At 32.5% G+C, this 20,245-nt stretch overlaps 1 protein-coding gene across 1 annotated transcript in view; it reads right to left on the bottom strand.

Moving 5' to 3' along the window:
- Positions 1 to 292: 292 nt before the first annotated feature.
- Positions 293 to 20,245, bottom strand: part of LOC139527390 (mucin-22-like) — a 46,377-nt gene continuing 26,424 nt past the window's right edge. Inside the window, exons 9-17 of the mRNA XM_071322806.1 lie at positions 19,591 to 19,802; positions 15,978 to 16,377; positions 15,525 to 15,674; positions 10,585 to 10,771; positions 9,496 to 9,680; positions 8,421 to 8,669; positions 5,364 to 7,377; positions 3,430 to 3,550; positions 293 to 1,984 (exon numbers count right to left, since the gene is read on the bottom strand). Of these exons, the coding sequence (XP_071178907.1) occupies positions 1,777 to 1,984; positions 3,430 to 3,550; positions 5,364 to 7,377; positions 8,421 to 8,669; positions 9,496 to 9,680; positions 10,585 to 10,771; positions 15,525 to 15,674; positions 15,978 to 16,377; positions 19,591 to 19,802 (3,726 nt within the window). The 3' untranslated portion in view covers positions 293 to 1,776. The remainder of the gene's footprint in view (positions 1,985 to 3,429; positions 3,551 to 5,363; positions 7,378 to 8,420; positions 8,670 to 9,495; positions 9,681 to 10,584; positions 10,772 to 15,524; positions 15,675 to 15,977; positions 16,378 to 19,590; positions 19,803 to 20,245) is intronic.

Below are 20,245 nucleotides of genomic sequence, written 5' to 3'. Positions count from 1 at the left end.
AAATTCTGCATGTAAGAGGCTTACAATTTAGTGGTTGTCGTTTTTATCCGTATAACGTATTCATTTTTCTTTATTTACTTTAAACATACATTTGTTCGTTAATTTTCTCGTTTGAATTGTTTTTCATTTGTAATTATTTATGCCCTTTATAGCTGACTATGTGGTATGGATTTGCTCATTGTTGAAGGCCACATAGTGTCCTTTAGGTGTTAATTTCTATGTCATTTAGTGGAGAGTTGTCTCACTGGCAATAATCCCTTAAAATTCTAATTTAAAAACCATCGGCAAATTATCTCACATAATAAATGACTTTTATTCTCACTTAACTACAATTACATACTAAAAGTTACAAACATATACAAAAATAGCTATAATATACATGCAGTACATACATTTGGGAACAATACAATGAAATTAATTGATAGGACCCGATAAAAATGATAAGAAACACGTTATTTTTATGAGCTTATCTCCAACAATAAAATAAATATTAACACAGCCAGAAGCACACAAACGTTCAAAAAAGGTTATGCATGTGACAACCAGAAAATAAAATATCAAATGGGAAATGTACATGTAACTACAGTACTCATTACACGCTCATATATATCAAATATTATCTACATTGTAATTACATGTATCTGCATGGTAGTTATAAGAAAAATAGAAAATAAGTGTTCTTTCGTACACATTTCTACAGAGTCGTGTACGGCGTCTACATGGTCTACTGAGTGCAAAATGAATTCTAACAAAAACATGAATTTGCACAATTATTTCAATGAATGTCACTCTTGCCAGGTACATATGTGATCGAAATTTGGTCTATGAAACAATAATTAGTAGTCATAATTATATTGTAATAAAAGCAAAACGCAGACACAGTGCAATATTAAATTTGAAAGAAATAGCATAATCAAAATTTGTAATTTACGTACACCCCATGACAGGCTACAAATATTTTTTTGATAATATATGGTTTGGGATGAAATTAATGTATATTTTCACTTATTGCCTTACCAGGAAAAATAATCGGCATGCATTTACATTAAATTCAAAAAGATATTGTTGTAGTCATCTTTCTCAACTTTTTTTTTTTTTTTTTATAGAATTCATATTTCACTTGATAAGGGTTTATATGAAAAATTATATACAAATTACAACATTCTTTTTTATTCAAAATAAAGTACAAATTCTTTTTTCATGTTTAGCCTTTCCACTCATAAATCAAATTTGGGATGATTCTTTGGTTAAATAAACAGTTATTTTAAAACAGCACTGCGAAAATATAGAATTCCAAGATTTTATTCATCCAAAGTCCATCTTTAGGCTTCAAGAGGGTAACAGGAATGAAATTTAAATGTGGTATGTTGCTTTTTAACACAATCTTCCATAATAAATTATAAAATATTAACAAAGAAAGTCATGCCATTTTATGATTTTCTCTGTTTTACTTCTCTGTTCTAATGTAAGAACGGAGGTTTGGCCTGATTGTTCGCAGAAATATATATTTAGAACGTGTTTTGACACCTACTCAGTTAGTAGATGGTTTCATATTGTTTTTGTGGTTCAATAGTTAGCTAATGATAAATTTGATGACTGGCGACAACAAATGCGAATAGCTGTTAGAGATTGTACAAATATTTTGTGCGTATTGTTCAAAACAAACTCAGTCTCAAACTTCAGAAAAAGAGGGACGAAAGATACCAAAGGAACAGATATTAATATACATATTATACATCGGGAAATATTTCATTGGATACACAAGTCATTGTAATGTTATTGTTGACAGTAGTCTTCAAAGAAATTACGCTGACTATAAGTATTTGAAGAAATACTTGATACAGAGGGCCTTGTATTGATTCGTGAAGCATGTACGAAATCGGGTGTTGCCAATTTGTCTTCTTTTTTCGTTTCATCATTTGTTTTGCGTGTATAAATATCCCAGGAGTCGAATACACTGGTGTTATCAATGTTCTCCTGCTTCCTACAAGCAAACATAATATCAATTAGTATAAACTATTTTGCATATGAAAATATATGATACTTCATGGGTCCAGGCTACCTTAAATAGGGTAAGTGCACAAAGAGAAAGTTTTGATTAAAGTTGATGTCGTTTTTCATAGGAAAGTGAATATGGTGCTCCTACTCAGATCATGCATAATGTAATAAAGAGATGAAAGAAAAACTGACAAAGTAATGTTTCAAAAAGACGAAAAAAAGACGAACAATTTTACAAACCACTTCATGAAAAATTAAAGACTGTGAAACACGATTCCAAAAAAACAAAAATCAAGTTTCTGGATATGTGCTGATTTAGACGATTTCATATTATCATAGACTTGTAGCTGCACATTTTGCAAAAATACAGACAGAAGATACCAAAGCGGAAAGTGGGAAAGATAAATTGTGAAATTCACTCAAAACTGACTACACCATTGCAAAAAAAAAAAAAAAATTGTAGACGAAGAATCATACAAATTACACAGAAACCTAAAAGCAAGGTGGGAAGATACATAGAGAATCAGATACCGTACTAAATTATTTATTTTGTAAAAAGTATTTCCGTATTCCATTACTGTATACCTTACAACTTACAACATTTTTTCCCCCTTTACCTGACAGTGTGTAAATAATTTTATTTGGCGGTATGTTGTCCAAGGTTATGGTTTTCTTTCTGATATCGTTTAACACTTATATCTCACCCCTTATTTTATTGCTACACGTTCCGATTTTTGATGGTTTAAAACAACAATGGTCTATCAAGAAAGAATAGTTTTTAAAACTTACCCCAACTCTTCAATCACAATAATTGCTAAGTTGCAATAATATCCAATCTATTTCTTTATGCGCATGCACCTTAAACTACTTCCCTGCATGCTCAGTTGAAAAATCGAGTCCATATTTTCAATTAATAGTGCTATTTTCCCCCAACAAAGTTTGAATCGTAGACACATATTTTATTTTTAAGATACATCTGCACATAATAAAGGTTATCTTCAAGTGGAAGCAACATTCTATGTTCTGCGTCTCATTTCATCATTTTTTTTGAATGCGCTTAGAACACTAACATGATTTTGATAGAACATCAATATCACAGAGGACGATATTTATATGTCAATTCGTAGCTAAAATTAATCTGATTAATGACACCAACACAAGCTGAAGGTTTACTTGAAACTAGCAACATGACGATTGTTGCGAATCATGAGGAATTTCCGTTTTTAACTCAATCTTTAGCTTCTGTGAAGTGAATAGTGACCATTTTGCTCACTGTTTGTTTATTTTCTTTTGACAATCATGATATCTGTTTCACCCTCTACTTAAGTGATCCCTTTTCAACTTTTTCCATTTTTTACTCGTGCATATATTTGTATTGGAGGGAAAATACATATTTATTTCGAAAAAAAGATTACAAAAAAATGGTCATACCTTTGACGAGCCCTTCCAAGAATAAATCTTATCAATAGTATGGCACACACTATCACAATAAACAGAAGAACTGAACCTCCAATAAATATGGGTCCAATGTAAGAAATTACTTCATCGGCATCTGAAATAGAAATTTGAAGGTTGAACATTTTTTTGTGAATAACTGGTATTTGATATTTTCTTCATCTTCACTAGTATCCTAGTGTCAAAACGCTCTTTAATTGGCAATTTCAAATGATATAATGATGATAAAACCAGATCAGTTTTTGGCATGAAAACACGTATACAGTTGTAATGAACTTAGCTGTTTAATATAAGATTTTGGTTATCATTTTAAAAGTAAAATCACTAAAATACTGAACTTCGAGGAAAATTTGAAAAGGAAAGTCAGTGGCGTAGCTAGGTGTTTGTTACGTGTACGCCCGAACCTCGGCGAGGGGTCTGAGGGCCTAAGTCATAGCACCTGTTGGTAGTTGGTTCAACGTGACGAAGCCCCCGTAAGCTAACAGGTTATCAAGAATGAGATACCGTTCCCGTTGTTGAAAATTCTCATCAATAGCAACATACTTAAAGAATTTAAATGGTTTATTTTTAATGTTTAGTTTATTCATCGTGTTGATATGGAATCTAATGGTCATTAGATATAGAGAAAAGTCTAAAACAGTTTCTTTAAAATATGTTTAAAAAGAGCCATATGGGGTAATTGTCGTTAATGAACATGAAATAATTAATGTTCGGAAGGTTTCTGTTGAATCCTGGTTCTCGGCTGGAATTGCCTTCCGCGTAAAGTGAATGCATTTATCTATCTTTTACAGGATTTAAAAAAATATTTTTTTTTTTTTTAGATATTTTTACTTTTCTTGGAATATCCGACTCGACCCAATTTTAACGAAAAGTCTATTAAGGTTTATAAAATCTTTTGAAAAAGTCCCATATCGTTAAATTGAATAAAGATAAGTCCTTCTGTCAAATTAATACTGCCACAATGGAAGAAAAAAAAGCTTTCAAAATTTTGATTCAGACATTAATCAGAAAAAAGCTTCTTCCATCATAAAATCCAAAAAAGGTTTGACAAAGTAATTGATCTATAACAAACTTTTATCCCAGACTATCTACTTGCGCAACAAGTTTTTTTTTAATTCTAAATATGGCAAAATTAAACAGATAATTTCATCATTATGCTCTTGATACTCTTTTTGTCATGCACAGTTTCTGTCCAACTTCCATACAAAGGTTTGCTTGAGGTATTTATATTTAAAATAAACACCTTTTAACCCCACACTTATCCTAAAGAGGGGGGTCAAGAGTGACACCACCGACAAAATTTAGAATCGCATATGTCTTGCTATTGGGACATATAGAAATGTCACAGGCTCGACAAAAATGGAAACCACATATCGAATCACAGAATATAATGAATTCATTTAAATAGCAGGAAAGTTGGTAGAATTCTCTGAAGATTCACAACTAGTAGATTCAGACTTTGAGAAACAAATCTATATATGATACCTTTTGTTTGAAAAGTAAAATTCGTCACTTAAATTCGAAATTGAAAAAAAAATTACAGGGCTGATGTACTATTTATAAGTTATTTGTATTTTATTGAGATTAAAATTCAAGTGTACGCCCGGGCGTTTTGGCGTAAACGTAGCTACGCGCATGAAAGTCCGTAATCAAATGCAAAATCAAAAAGAAATGTGTATGGTGTTGATAAAACTTCAGAACAAGGGTTTTTGCGAAATGAAATTTTTTGTATTTAGGGAAAAATAAATGTTTGCTCTTGTTAAGAAATTGACAACCTTTTAATGAATAAAGCAATGATGAATATACAATGATGTGTGATTTTCAATTGGTATATTGTCATTCAAATTCGTGAATACATTATTTTTATCCTTAGCGTATCTTTTAAGCAAATATATATTTTGACATTGAACCTGTTATCACAGCATTCGTTGTCTTTGTTACTGTTGTGACTGTTGTTCCATCAGTCGTTGCCAATTTTGAGGACGTTGGTTTTGGTGAAGACTTTAGTACAGTCGTTATATCGACATCAGCCATGTCAGTAGTTGTTGATTGCTTCAACGTTGTTGTTTCTGTTGTTGACTCCTTATATGTTGTTGGTTCATTTGTTGTTGTTTTGCCTATTGTTGTTTCATCTATTGTTGACTCCTTATATGTTGTTGTTTCATCTGTTGTTATTGGAACCTTATACTTTGTTGTTTCATCTGGTATAGTTGGTTTATTTGTTGCTGTTGTTTTGCCTGTTGTTGTTTCATCTATCGTTGACTCCTTATATGTTGTTGTTTTGTATGTTGTTTTTTCATCTGTTGTTGGTTCCTTGTATGTTGTTGTTTCATCTGTTGTTATTGACTCCTTATATGTTGTTGGTTCATTTGTTGTTGTTTTGTCTGTTGTTGTTTCATCTGTTGTTGACTCCTTATATGTTGTTGTTTCATCTGTTGTTGTTTGTTCTGATGTTTTTGGTTCATCTTTTGTTGTTGTTTCATATGTTGTTGTTGGTTCCTTGTATTTTGTTGGTTCATCCTTTGTTGTTGTTTTATCTTTTGTGGTTGTTTCATCTGGTATTGTTGATCCCTTGTCTGTTGTTGTTTTGACTGTTGTTGTTTTGTCTATTGTTGTTTTAACTTTTGTTGTTGGTTCCTTGTATGTTGTTGTTTTGTCTGTTGTTGTTTCATCTGTTGTTATTGGTTCCTTGTATGTCGTTGGTTCCTTGTATGTTGTTGGCTCCTTGTATGTTGTTGGTTCATCTTTTGTTGTTGTTTCATCTGGTATTGTTGTTGTTACATCTAGTTTTGTTGATCCTTTGTGTGTTGTTTTTTTGTCTGTTGTTGTTGGTTCCTTGTATGTTGTTGGTTCACTTTTTGTTGTTGTTTCATCTGGTATTGTTGATCTCTTGTATGTTGTTGTTTCGTCTGTTGTTGTTGGTTCATATGTTGTTGTTTCAACTGGTATAGTTGGTTTATATGTTGCTGTTGACTCTTTAAATGTTGGTTCATCTTTTGTTGTTGGATCCTTTTTAGTTGTTGTTTCGTCTGTTATTGCTGGTTCCTTGTATTTTGTTGTTTTATCTGTTGTTGTTGATTCATCCGATGTTACTACTGCCTTATATGTTGAATTTTTATCTGTAGTAGTTGATTCAACTAGTGTTGTTGTTTCATCTGTTGTTGGTTCTTTGTATGATGATTTCCCATCTTTTTCTGTTGGTATCTTGTAAGTTGTTGTTTTATCTGATCTTCTCGTGTCCTCGTGTGTTGTCTGTTCACTATATATTGTTGTTTCATCTAATGTTGTTAACTCCTTGTACGCTGTTGATACATATGATGTTGACGTTTCCTTGTATGTTGTTGTTTCATCTGGTGTTGTTGATTCCTGGTATGTAGGTGTTTCATCTTTTGTTGTTGATTCCATGATTTTTGTTGTTTCTGTTACAGCTGATCTACCTGTCGTTGTTGTTGTTGATTCTTTTCTTGTAAATATTTGAGCTGATGTTGCGTCTATGAGTGTTGTATCAGTTGTTGAAAGTTCTTGATTTGTTGATGTTGTTTGTAATCTTTTTAATTGTTCTGTTTCTGACGCTGGTTTATTTGTGGTGCTTTTGACTGATGTCAGTTGTTTTGTGGATGAATTTTCAACAGGTAATGCCGTATCACTTAGAGTTGATGCAGTGACGGTTTTTGTTTTCTTATATGTAGATATCTCAAATACCGTTTTGTCTGTAGTAATTATTCCATATTGTGTTGAACCTTGATTAGGTTTATTGGTTTTTGTTATTGAATCGGATGTTCTGAACTGTTCTGTAGCTTGTGTTTTTTGACTAGTTGTCGACTCCACTGCTTTTACTGTTAAAGATGGAGTGTTAGTTAGAGAAGTTGATGAGTTATCTGTTGTAGTATCAATATTGGTTGTTGTAAAATCAGGGCATGAATCCTACAAAAATCAACGTAACAATTCCTGATAAATATAAAGCCATAGAAGCACGTCGGAGGCAACAATGAAGGAAGTGTAATTAGGCCTCTAATTTGACCCCTTTTCATTTAAAAATTACAAAATACTTATAATGAATATAATGCAATTCATCGTTCAGACGTAAGTGTGTCGGACAGCAGTATTTTTGAACTTTGTCCAACATATTGACAATACAACTTCACACTTCTCACATGTAATGCAAAACACCACGCTTATACAAAGGCGTTTACTAAATAGATTTTTGCTATTAAATGTATTTTGCAATGCCAATGTATGTAACATATATGTACTTATTTCGTGTCATGAATAGATACCTCATATCCTTTGTTTTTCTATAATGTAATATTTTTTGGGGTAAAATTTTTTTGTTGCTCGTTTATAATTTGCCCAAAACTACAAGTCAAATTGCCAGTTTAGATCAAACACGTACACACCATAACAATAAACTAATCATAGATACCAGGACTAAATTTTGTAAATACGCCAGACGCGCGTTTCAATGTCATTTCTGCATGCACAAACGTTTAAAGATGAGAGCATGTTGTAATGTACTACTATATTATTTATTTGTCTATTTCTCTGTGCTGAGTGTTCTTGCGTTTGTTTGTCCTGTCACGGAGTGTTGTCCTTGTAGCGGATTTTTTTAAATTGCCATAAAGCAGGAGGATTGGCAAGCCATAAAACCAGGTTCAACCTATCATTTCCAACTACTTTGTAGAATTCTATTCAATCTTGTGTTGTTACACACTATTTTCTAAGTTTAGTTCAAATGGGTCATTGCTTACAAACTCGGTTTCACAAATGACCTTCTTCTTGAATTATGTTAGTTACTTAATCACAGGACACGCTGTAAATACTAATTCAATTTCATAAGGATGGAGATAACAGATGAACAGATAATAAAGGGTTAGCAGTTTGATAAAAATTGTATGATGTAATCAATTAACATGAATAAAGAAACAAATAAATACCCTTACACATTGTCCTTCTTATTGATCACTTACAATTACCACACAGGAAATTGAGGATGCATTGCAGTCATAACAGTCTTCATCATATATGATTAAGTTGACTGCATCACCAAATTCGATACCATTATTTGACATTCGCAATTCATATCCTTCCGCCATTACAGGATCCGCAATTGATCTTTTATTACGATTTCCATTGAGATCAACTGATACCATAAAACTATTTCTATATTCAGCCATCACAATAACCGTGTCAGTATACGTTTTTGAATTACCGTGTATCTGCAAAGTACAAAATTAACATGTATTTGTAATGACAAGACTTTAAACTTTCAAATGAAAGAGAAAATAGGAGCACTACCATAAGTTGAAATAAGAGCCATAATGATGCAAAATAAAGACAAATAATAACCAAGATAGCACTCGACAAAAAATAAAATTTGAGAAAAAAAACCCTACGAAAAATCGAGAAGAATTGATCCTTGTTTTTTCTTAAATAAATCCGGCTGCTATTTTTTTCGTTTGAATTGTTTTGCATTTGTCAATTCGGGGCCTTAATAGCTGACAATGCAGTATGGGTTTTAATCGATGTTAAAGGTCGTGGGTTAACTTCTAGTTAATCATTTCTACGTCATTTGGTCTCTGGTGGAGAGTTGTCTCATTGGCTATTATGCCACCACTACTTATTTGTATATCATTCTCAAGAAAAGTCAGCCGTAAATACTAATAATAATGATACCTGTCAAGTTTAACATATAATTTGACCTGTCTTTTTCAATAAGAGTACCCCTAATAAGCAAAACATGATAAGTTGTATCTCGAAAACGATAAAAAGATGCAAAAATATCAAAAAATAAAAGAGACCAGCAAGAGATGGTCACATTTCTGGGTGTAACATATATATAAACTCTATCTATTGTTCGACGGAACCTGTTAGAGATTTAAAGTTATAATATTCATGCATTGGTCATGGTATTATAACTTTGTAGCTATATGTATCTCATTTCATAAAAAAAGTGTTTTTGATAAAGATGAAGGTCACATGTTATTACATGCAACATCTAGCCTTCAAATACTCAAAAAACGTCTGTATTCCTCACAATTTTACCTGAAAATGTGTTTTATTACACCAAACGTTCCTCGACTGAAAAAAGCCGTAGATATTAGTTCGCTCACAAGCCCTGGTACGCGTACTGCACAGTCCACTAGTAGGTAAACTGGTGTTTGTCGGTGGCACAGTTATTTCATTTGAACAGTCGTCACCGATATAACCATCTTTACATGTACAACTTCCTGCAACAAAAAGGATTTTTCTTTGTTAGTGTGAATTGCATAATGCATTCATAGGGAGAGAAAAAAAACGCACCCCAGAAAATTAAATGGATAAGAAGGAAGAGAAGTAATACGTTTTAAAGTTTAAATTTACTGGTTTTTTTTTTAAATGTTCTAAACTATATAACGAGATGGGATGATATTGGTTGTTGTTTGCTTTTCGTCGTAATGAGAACATTCAATTTGGTTCGACACATAGAAATGCAAATGCATTATGATGTAAACTTTTTCATTAAAAAAATAGAGGTAGAACATAAAGGGGAAAACAATTAAAAAGACGAATGACTCTCTAGTTTGTTCTCATATTACTAAGCCTAAATAAGAACAGCTGACACATTCAACGATTCACACTAAGAATAAAGTTGTGTTACCCATATCAGAGACTTTCTATAATTATAATCTTGAATTCATTTTTTTATTTCACAAATGGAATATAATTTGCATTTAGTTCGAAGTAGACGAAAGTCTTAATTGACTAAGATTGTGGGCGTTTTTTTTGCTCAAGGCCGGTGGTTCTCACAAGGTACAACGAATTCATTCACTAATAAAAAAGAATAAACACCACGATACATACTTGTGTATGGAAAGTGTCATTAAAACCAACAATCAATATATCGTTCAATCCGTTATAGAGATTAATACAGTTGTAATCCATTCTTTTAATGTGTTGGAGCCTTTGATTTTGCCATTTGATTATGGACTTTTCGTTTTGAATTTTCGTCGGAGTTCAGTATTTTTGTTATTCTACTTTTGCTTGACATCTGTGTTTGAAATTATCTTACATTACTAAAAATATGTTGCTTATTTTAAAAGGATACAATAGGTAGTTGCTTGACGTCATATAATTGTTAAACATGTATCTTACCTGATATGCAGTTTCCATTATTACTACAGTTGTTTGGACAAAGTAGGCTTGTAATATATTCTAACATAGTTTGTGACCCATTCTCTGTCTTGGTTTTAGCCATTATCTCGTTCCTTGAAACTTCCATAATTGTGTATGTCTGCATTGCACCAACTGTATCTTGCACAAACGAAGTATCTGCAGTTAACTAAATATGTATTGAAGAAGGGTTTAAAACTAATGTGGACAATAGAGAAATACATATAAAAAATATAATTGAGAAAGGAAATGGTGAATATGTCAAAGCGACAACCACCCGACCATAGAGCAAACAACAGCCGAAGGCAACCAATGGGTCTTCAATGTAGCGAGAATTCCCGCACCCGTAGGTGTCCTTCAGCTGGCCCCTAAAATATGCAAAATAGTACAGTGATAATGGACGTCATACTAAACTCCGAATTATACACAAGAAACTAAAATTTAAAATCATACAAGACTAACAAAGGCCAGAGGCTCCTGACTTGGGACAGGCGCAAAATTGCGGCGGGGTTAAACATGTTTATGAGATCTCAACCCTCCCCCTATACCTCTAGCCAATGTAGAAAAGTAAAAGAATAACAATACGCACATTAAAATTCAGTTCAAGAGAAGTCCGAGTCCGATGTCAAAAGATGTAACAAAAGAAAATAAATAAAATGACAATAATACATAAATAACAACAGACTACTAGCAGTTAACTGACATGCCAGCTCCAGACCTCAATTAAACTGATTGGAAGATTATGTCTTCATCATATGAATATCAGGTACAATCCCTCCCTTTAGGGGTTTAGTATCATACTATCATAAAATATATGAGAAGAACATAACCCGTGTCATGCCAACAACTGTTTTTTTAGAAATAAATGTGTTTAGTTCTGATGCAAAGACCCTATCAGTGAATCAATGTTAAAGCCAAAATATGCAATCTTTAATGACCTGACAACAGTATCGTAACTATATCCCCTTTTAATAAGTCTATTTAAAGGTTTTGTTAGTTTCTGAGGAGAATACTGACATTTTTGTGCTTTATAAAGAATATTTCCATAAAATTTTGGATGTGAAATACCTGAACGTATAAGATGTCTGCATGTTGAGTTATATTTACGAATTATTTCCTTATAACGGTGATAAAATTTAGTAAATGTTTTGACCAGTTTGTGATATCGAAAACCCTGGTGTAATAATTTTTCAGTAATACATAAATTTCTCTCGCTAAAATCTAATACATTGTTACATACACGAGCGAATCGTACAAGTTGAGATATATAAACACCATAAGATGGTGACAAGGGAACGTCACCATCTAAAAATGGATAATTAACAATAGGAAATGAAAAATCATCTCTTTTATCATAAATTTTTCTATTAAGCTTCCCGTTTATGATATAGATATCAAGATCGAGGAAAGGGCAGTGGTCATTGTTATCATTAGCTTTATTTAAAGTAAGTTCTACAGGATAAATTTCTTTAGTATACATACTGAAGTCGTCATTATTTAGAGCCAATATATCATCCAAATATCTAAAAGTATTGTTAAATTTTTGTATCAAATGTTGTTTTGATGGGTCTTTGCTAATTTTAGTCATAAATTGTAACTCATAACAATACAAAAACAGGTCCGCAATAAGTGGTGCACAGTTAGTCCCCATTGGAATTCCAATAACTTGACGATATACGGAATCTCCAAAGCGAACAAAAATGTTATCAAGTAAAAATTCAAGTGCATAAATAGTATCAAAGCATGTCCAATTGACATAGTTCTTTTGTTTATTGCTACTAAAAATGATCTAAAAGAGTTTGAACATATGTACTCGCATTCCGACTTTTTAAATGCCCAGTTAATTAGGGATGTGAATTTTTTCTTAATAAGAATATGAGGCAAAGTGGTATATAGGGTAGAAAAATCAAAACTTTGAACAGATTCAAAATCACCAATATATGCATGCAATTTATCAAGTACTTCCAACGAGTTTTTGACACTCCAAAAGTAATTAATTCCACTATTTTCAAAGGCCTTATTTGAACAATTTATTATCAGGTTTTTTATTGTACCAAGTGTACTAGTAAGTAAAACAGACAATTTAGTAGTTGAACAATGGCTAGAAGATGAAATAAATCTATATTTGTAAGGTTTTTTGTGCAGCTTCGGAAGCCAGTACATAGTTGGGACTTTCATTGTGTTTGGTTCTGCTTGTAAAGAAGTAGCTAAAAGTTTATGTTTGTTACAGATGTCGTTTTCTGAAAATGAAGTCAGTTGGAATGTTGGTGAATTCGTGATTTCCTTTTGCAGATCCTCTATATAAAATTTACGTCAAACAATAATGATATTATTAGCAGCTTTATCAGCCGGGACAAAAACAAATTCCTTGGCTAGTTCTGTTAGTTTATTTTTGATACGCGAAATAGGGTTTTTATAGTTTTTGTTGAGGGTAAAATGTTCTTTAAAATGTTGTATTCGAATATCAACTATCTTCATTACTGAATTAAAAAAAGAGTCCAAAGATTTTTTGTCAGCTTTTTCCCGTTTTACCCATTTCAAACAGTAGGCACGGAGTGAGTCGTTGATGATATTACGACACTCATTCCAGTTAATAGTTGACGGGGGACGATATTTAGGTCCTTTACTGAGAAATGATTTTAACTCTCGGTCGAATAGAAAAGTACCCAAAACCCAAATCTAAAGTGTATCGGATTAACTAAGCAATACATTATTCTTAAACGGAGAGACCATGGTGAGCCTTCAAATTTTATATGTTTCAATTGTTCTTATATTATAACAATGAAAACGGTTTCCTGCTAAAGTCTTGTTAAAGGTTACCGTTGCAGTTTAAGCTTAGGAGAAATTGATTATGACCAAATTTTAGGTTTCCCTTTAAAACAGTCGAAAACAATAAGAATATATTTTATTGTGTGTTTTTTCATATGTTCTCAATGTGTTTATCCATAATTGATTCTTAATATTTACAATAGAAACATGTTTTTAAGTAATTCTGAAATGTCACGGAAATATTTATAGCAATAATTATATCAATGGTTTATTATTATTGCACAAGTTTTGACACTCTCAAATAACATATTATAAATTGAAAACATTGCAAGAAAAAGGTCAATGTTAAATTCCTGCAAAATTACTGAGATACTTATTATTTATAAAACCCAGACAATTTCCACCTTTCATGATATTTGAACGTTTTAAATTTTACAAATCAAACAATTTCTCTTATAAATAAAAGAAAAATAATGTCTCCTAAACCACAGTGGTACTCATAGCTGAAGTTTTTATTCAATTTGATAAGGAAATAAAGTATCTGAAATTGAAAAAAAACCCAATTTATTGTGTTTCTATATATCCCCCTCGAGCGACAATGTTTAAAAAAAGATTCAGTGCGTAGAGTAACATTTCCATTTAATCGTTCAAACCCTTCACCTGTGGCCCATGTGTTAGCAATTTCAATTGCTTGTTCATTTTTAGCTCACCTGGCCCGAAGGGCCAAGTGAACTTTTCTCATCACTTTGCGTCAGTCGTCGTTAGCTTTTACAAAAATCTGCTCCTCTGAAACTACTGGGCCAAATTAAACAAAACTTAGCGTAATCATCATTGGGGTATCTAGTTTAAAAAAATGTGTGGCGTGATCCGGCCAACCAACCAAGATGGCCGCCATGGCTAAAAATAGAACATAGGGGTAAAATGTAGAATTTGGCTTATAATTACTCTGAAACCAAAGCATTTAGAGCAAATCTGACATGGTGTAAAATTGTTTAAAAGGTAAAGATCTATCTGCCCTGAAATTTTCAGACGAATCGGACAACCGGTTGTTGGGTTGCTGCCCCTGAATTGGCAATATTAAGGAAATTATACCATTTTTGGCTATTATCTTGAATATTATTATAGATAGAGATAAACTGTACACAGCAATAATGTTTAGCAAAGTAAGATCTACAAATAAGCTCATATGACTAAAATGGTCAGTTGACCCCTTAAGGAGATATTGCCCTTTATAGTCAATTTTTAATAATTTTGTAAATTTATGTAAATTTTAACAAAATATTTTCCTTTTTTACTAATGGGCCAAGTTCATTATAAATTGAGATAATTGTAAGAAGCAAGAATGTTAAGTTAAGTAAGATCTACAAACACATCACCATCACCAAAACACAATTTTGTCATGAATCCATCTGTGTCTTTGTTTAATATGCAAATAGACCAAGGTGAGCTACACAGGCTCTTAAGAGCCTCTAGTTTACTTTATCTTGATAAATGTTTCCGACCATGATAAAGTCCAAAATATGTTTACAACAATGTTTATTGTGGATTGAGAAACAAGTTGTTGCAACTTATATGAATCCCTTTCCACTTTGCAGGTGCGAGGGTATCCTTGTAGCGGCATTATCCTTCACTTTTTCGAAACGGAATGTATTTATCAATAGAAATTAAACTTTGATGAGGCTGGATTACTTTTAGTTACATGTATGAGCTGTTTTTACTTAGTTTTAATTCGACGAGTTAATTTCAAATAAGTTCTACAATAAATTTTATTCATAAGATGTTGTTTTTTTCTATGGTCGGGTTGTTGTCTCTTTGGCACATTCCCCATTTCCATTCTCAATTTCACTTAACTATATATTGTGTCATGTTTGAAATTTCCATCGCCTCTAAAAATGTTGCTAATGAATAAAACAATTCGATTAAAAAAGATATGAAACCAACGTAAACTGATCAGAATAAAACAAAATATCAAAATGTGACGTAAGACAACTGCTGGTGGAATCCTTTATTTGAGACGGGCGTAGGTATACGTGGAAGGGGTTACTTTTTAGAAATTTTACCACCTTTTGCTCGTCTTTCAAATTTTGCTGATTCATCATAATGTTTATTTTTATGTACCCTCAAAATGAAACTAGCACTATAATGTTTATCACCTTTATGTCTAGTATGCAAGATTCGATGTAATCTAATATCGACAATCCAGTGACTGCCCCAAATAGATCGGTAGGAATTCCATTCTCAATACGTTCATAACAAGTTTGATTAGCTTTTTCTACAGTCCATCCGTTTCTAAACACAGGTGTCTGTACAAAAATCATTTAAAAATAAACTGATAATTGAAATCAGTACAGATATATGTAATATTGATTACGAAAAAAACATTGGATGTACTTTTTTTTTAAAAGTCAGTAGCGTTTTGTAACATTTAGTTATATTAAGATTGCTTTTTTCTAAATTGAGAAAAATACAACATTATTGTGGTGATATAAAATGAACGACCCAATTTTTAAACTTAAATTTCAAACATGTTCATTTATCATTTTTTATTATAAGTAAAAAAATTTCTGCTTCATCTATCATTTATTGTTGTGCATTTAAGAAGATACCTCTGTATCAATGCTTAAATCATCGTCCATTTCCAAAGGTTTGACATCCGAAATGTCATCTGTGTCAGAAAGACTCCTTCGAATTATTCTATGATCTGTAGAACGCCTTTGTCTATAATAACTTGGTTTACATATTGTAACAAAAGGGATGATGGTATTGTCATCGATATAGTTTTGTTGCGCAGACGAGCATGTTTCAGTACTTTCTGTTAAATTACATTGACTCGAATAAAATAGTTCGAGGTCATCTGCTGGTGATGCTTGCTTTTCACAAACACAATATCTTTCGGTTGTTCCGGCTGTACTATTCATTATGAACCCAGTGTCGACTTTTGATTTTTGTAGAAATTCTGGCTCTGGTATAAAGAGTGATTCGTCTAACATTGTTGTTGAGTTTATTCTAAAACGTTATGAACAATTTAATATATTAGGCTTTTATTGTATGGAAATTATTTTACTGTTCCAATAATAGAAAATGTTTTTCGCTGTGAGAGATGTTATTGACATTTGATAAGACGTTTCTTAAGTGATTTAATACCTTTATTGGGCTAACTTCGGAGTATTGATTATGTGCTCTTTACTAGTATGTCATTATTTTGTTAGTTTCTAGACCATATTTAGATATTTAACTGTTTTATTCTCAAACATACATGTCACTTGGTCTCTTGCAGAAAGTTACATCATTGGCAAGCATACCCAATTCCTTCCATTTAAAAAATGCAGATTTGAAGGGTTCTAAAAATAAACCTTTGGATTCATGTATTTTCATGGGTATGAGTTTTCTTGGGATTTGTTGGATATTTGATTTCGGGATTTTACCAGTCGCTTCATACAAAACTTACAGAAAATTTGTTATTCGTTAATCAGATGATGACGTGGTTCACATGTTTCCACGAAAACCAACAACAATTGGTGTTAAACTAATAATAATAAATCCAAAGTGATCGTTTGTCAAGTGGCATAAAGAAAGCCGATATATTAAAAAAATTCCAAAAAAAAAACAAGAAGCGTAGTTATTTTTTATTCTCGTGGTGTTTTGTCTGTTGCTTGGTCCGTTTCTGTGTGTGTTGCGTTTCGGTGTTGTGTCGTTGTTCTCCTCTTATATTTAATGCGTTTCCCTCGGTTTTAGTTTGTTACCCCGATTTTGTTTTTTGTCCATGGATTTATGAGTTTTGAACAGCGGTATACTACTGTTGCCTTTATTTGCGTTATCCCAATATGAGGTGTAATACCACCATTGAATGTTAGTTGTATTTTGAAATTTGCACTTTTCGAGTACTATAGTAAAATGTCAAATAATGTTTCATTGCAAATAATAAAATAAAATAATATTCGTACTTTATTTGGCCTTTTAAAACTTTTTTTATTCGAGCGTCACTGATGAGTATTTTGTAGACAAAAAGCGAGTCTGACGCAAATACAAAATTTCAATTCTGGTATCTATGTTAAGCTTATTTGCAACAACTGGGATGATGCAACTGCTGGTGGATTTGTTTTTATTCCCCGTTGTTATCACTTGTACAGTAATCAGCGCTTCTGTGTTTTATGAATTATCATTTGAATGGTCATAATAATAAATAAACTGTTTACCAAACTTTGAATTTTTGAAACACTGAGGCTTTTCTACCTCAGGAAAAGGTTAACTTAGAGTGGCCGTTCGTGTGATTGGCGGTATGAACATACCGTATAAAATTTTCAACGCGTTGGTTTTTACTTTCAACGCGTTGGTTTTCATTATTAACTCGTTGGTTTTAACTATCAACGCGTTGGTCTTTTCAACACGTTGGTTTTCACTATCAACGCGTTGGTCTTCCTTTTCAACGCGTTGGTTCGTCATTCATATGTTATGAAAAACCAACGCGTTAATTCGATACCGTAAGTTTCCCACTTATGTCTACCAATCAACATCTTTGTAACAAAGTTCAATTTTATCAACCGTTCGGACGGACTCCGGTTTGTTGTTTAGTTTAGGGGGAAAATATTCTCCGTTGTTGAATATATTTACTGACTTGCTACATGGAGACACCTAGAGGAGACCGAGGGTGATGTTTAGATCGATTCAAGGAAATGTTGAATTATTGCTGCCAGATGAGCACTTCGATTACAATGGACGATGATACATCAGAAAATGTTTGAGGAAGGTACACATGCTTGATATATGTTTATAGTTAATAAAAACTACATGATATTAAGTCCAAATATATTTCGTGATAGTCTGTTTTCTCGTCAGAGCATACATTCAAGCAGTGTCCACTACAAAGAAAATTGATTAGGTGGAAAACATCTTCAAAACTTTTTCCGTACAAGCAATAACAAATGTTTTTTTCGAAACATTTATTGAACATTTTCCCCATAACCTACAGTTCATATTATTATATATTGTGATAAGGTTACGAAACGTCTCAGCTACGAAACGACATAAATTGTTACGAATCGTCTTTCTACGAAACGACCAGGTTACGAAACGAACAGCACCCATGGAAGTTACAAAAATTGAGTTTCAAAAGAATAACGTTCAGATATGTTGCTATCACTAAGGTTAATATGCAAAAACATACCTACGACGGTGTAGTTCGAATTTCAACTTGTTATACAATACATTTTTCAGATTACAGTTATTGCGTCGAGATATTGAAAGAGCCAGTGGTGGACTGATAACCAATGAAATCGTTATCTAAAACTCGTCTGACCAACCAGACAAGTCCCTTTGATACATGTTATAACACCACATCAATAAAATAATAACAGGAAGATGTATATATAAAAATAAAAGAAATATTGTTTTGACGTAAATTTTGATTATCAAAAATCTTTTACCGGACCTTACCCAGACAAGAAATCATCGTCACATTGATTTTCGACAACTTGTGGTCTGGTTGCTTCTGTATTTAATCTTTGTGCCCTGTTTATGCAGACGGGCTGCGGACGATTCAGTCATATTTATACTTTACAGTCAATATCAAGAAAAATCCGGAGGCTGTCCGAATAGTTAGAAACTACTTTGTAACAAACATTTTGATTGGCCGATAAAAGTACAAAACTTACGGTATGGAACGAAAAACTTACGGTATGGAATTGAAAACCAACGCTTTGGTTTTTCATACCGTATGAATTACGAGTCAAGGCGTTGAAAGTGATGACCAACGCGTTGATAGTGAAAACCAACGCGTTGGTAGTGAAACCAACGCGTTGATAGTAAAAAACCAACGCGTTGAAAGTAAAAACCAACGCGTTGAAAATTTCATACGGTATTTTCATACCGCCAATGACACGAACGGCCACTCATACTTAGCTGTATTTGACAGTTTTAGGATTTTATTTTGTCTTCAATGCTCTTGAACTCAGTACTTTATTTGGCCTTTTAAACTGTTGCTTATTCGAGCGTCACTAGACGACACGCACGCGAAAATATAAAAGTGTAATCCTGCAATCTATGATAAGTTTATTTGTTTGCAGATTTTGTTCTTTTAATGTAAAGCTTCAATAAAAACCTCGTCCTCATTTCCAGGGGACAATTTTATAGTTACTTCATGCTATTCAAGTTAGATAACAAAACGTTAACTAAAAACTAATTAACAGCTAGACAACCACACCGTATTAATTATTAATTCACCTCCAAGAGTCCGCAAAACTTTTGTAATCAAATACTGTGCCTAAATCTCTATGCATAAAGTCGTCGCTTGTATCTTTTGTTACACTTGGAACTCCACATAGACCTTTAGCATTGTTGATATCGCTAATAGATGGCTTGATTGAAATTCGAGAAATGAACATTAACCACGATGATATCGAAAATTCTATCACTGTTCCAGTAGGTAGAGTAATCTGACAAAAGTATCAAGTTAGCAAGTGACAATCAAAAAGCGATATAATTTAGTGTTATACCTATGGAGTTAAAAATAGAAAGTTTGCGATCATCACAAAGTAAGCGATCTCTTGTCTGTATAAACAGAGGTTAAAAAAAATAACTCATGCGTTATATATTGTGACAATTTCCGCGATATTCACCATATTGTTATTGCATAAACACTGTTTAGTTCGATATTTTGTGAATTCCCGTATAAGCCTTTCAAATAAGAGTCCAGTTTGAACAAATGCTACTATTATAATGAATGTTCCAAATTATGACTTTAAATAACGTAGAATCATCTATAAAACTGAATGAAGACTACAGCACAATGTTCCAAGCCGTACTCCGGAATAAATATTGAAAAGTACCGTCAGAAAATTCGATCTTTTACAATATTTTAAACAAGAATGTGTCCATA

Source organism: Mytilus edulis, chromosome 1 (genome assembly GCF_963676685.1).
Source record: "Mytilus edulis chromosome 1, xbMytEdul2.2, whole genome shotgun sequence".
In the NCBI taxonomy this organism is placed as follows: Eukaryota; Metazoa; Mollusca; class Bivalvia; order Mytilida; family Mytilidae; genus Mytilus; species Mytilus edulis.
This window is presented reverse-complemented; position numbering and strand designations above follow the sequence as displayed.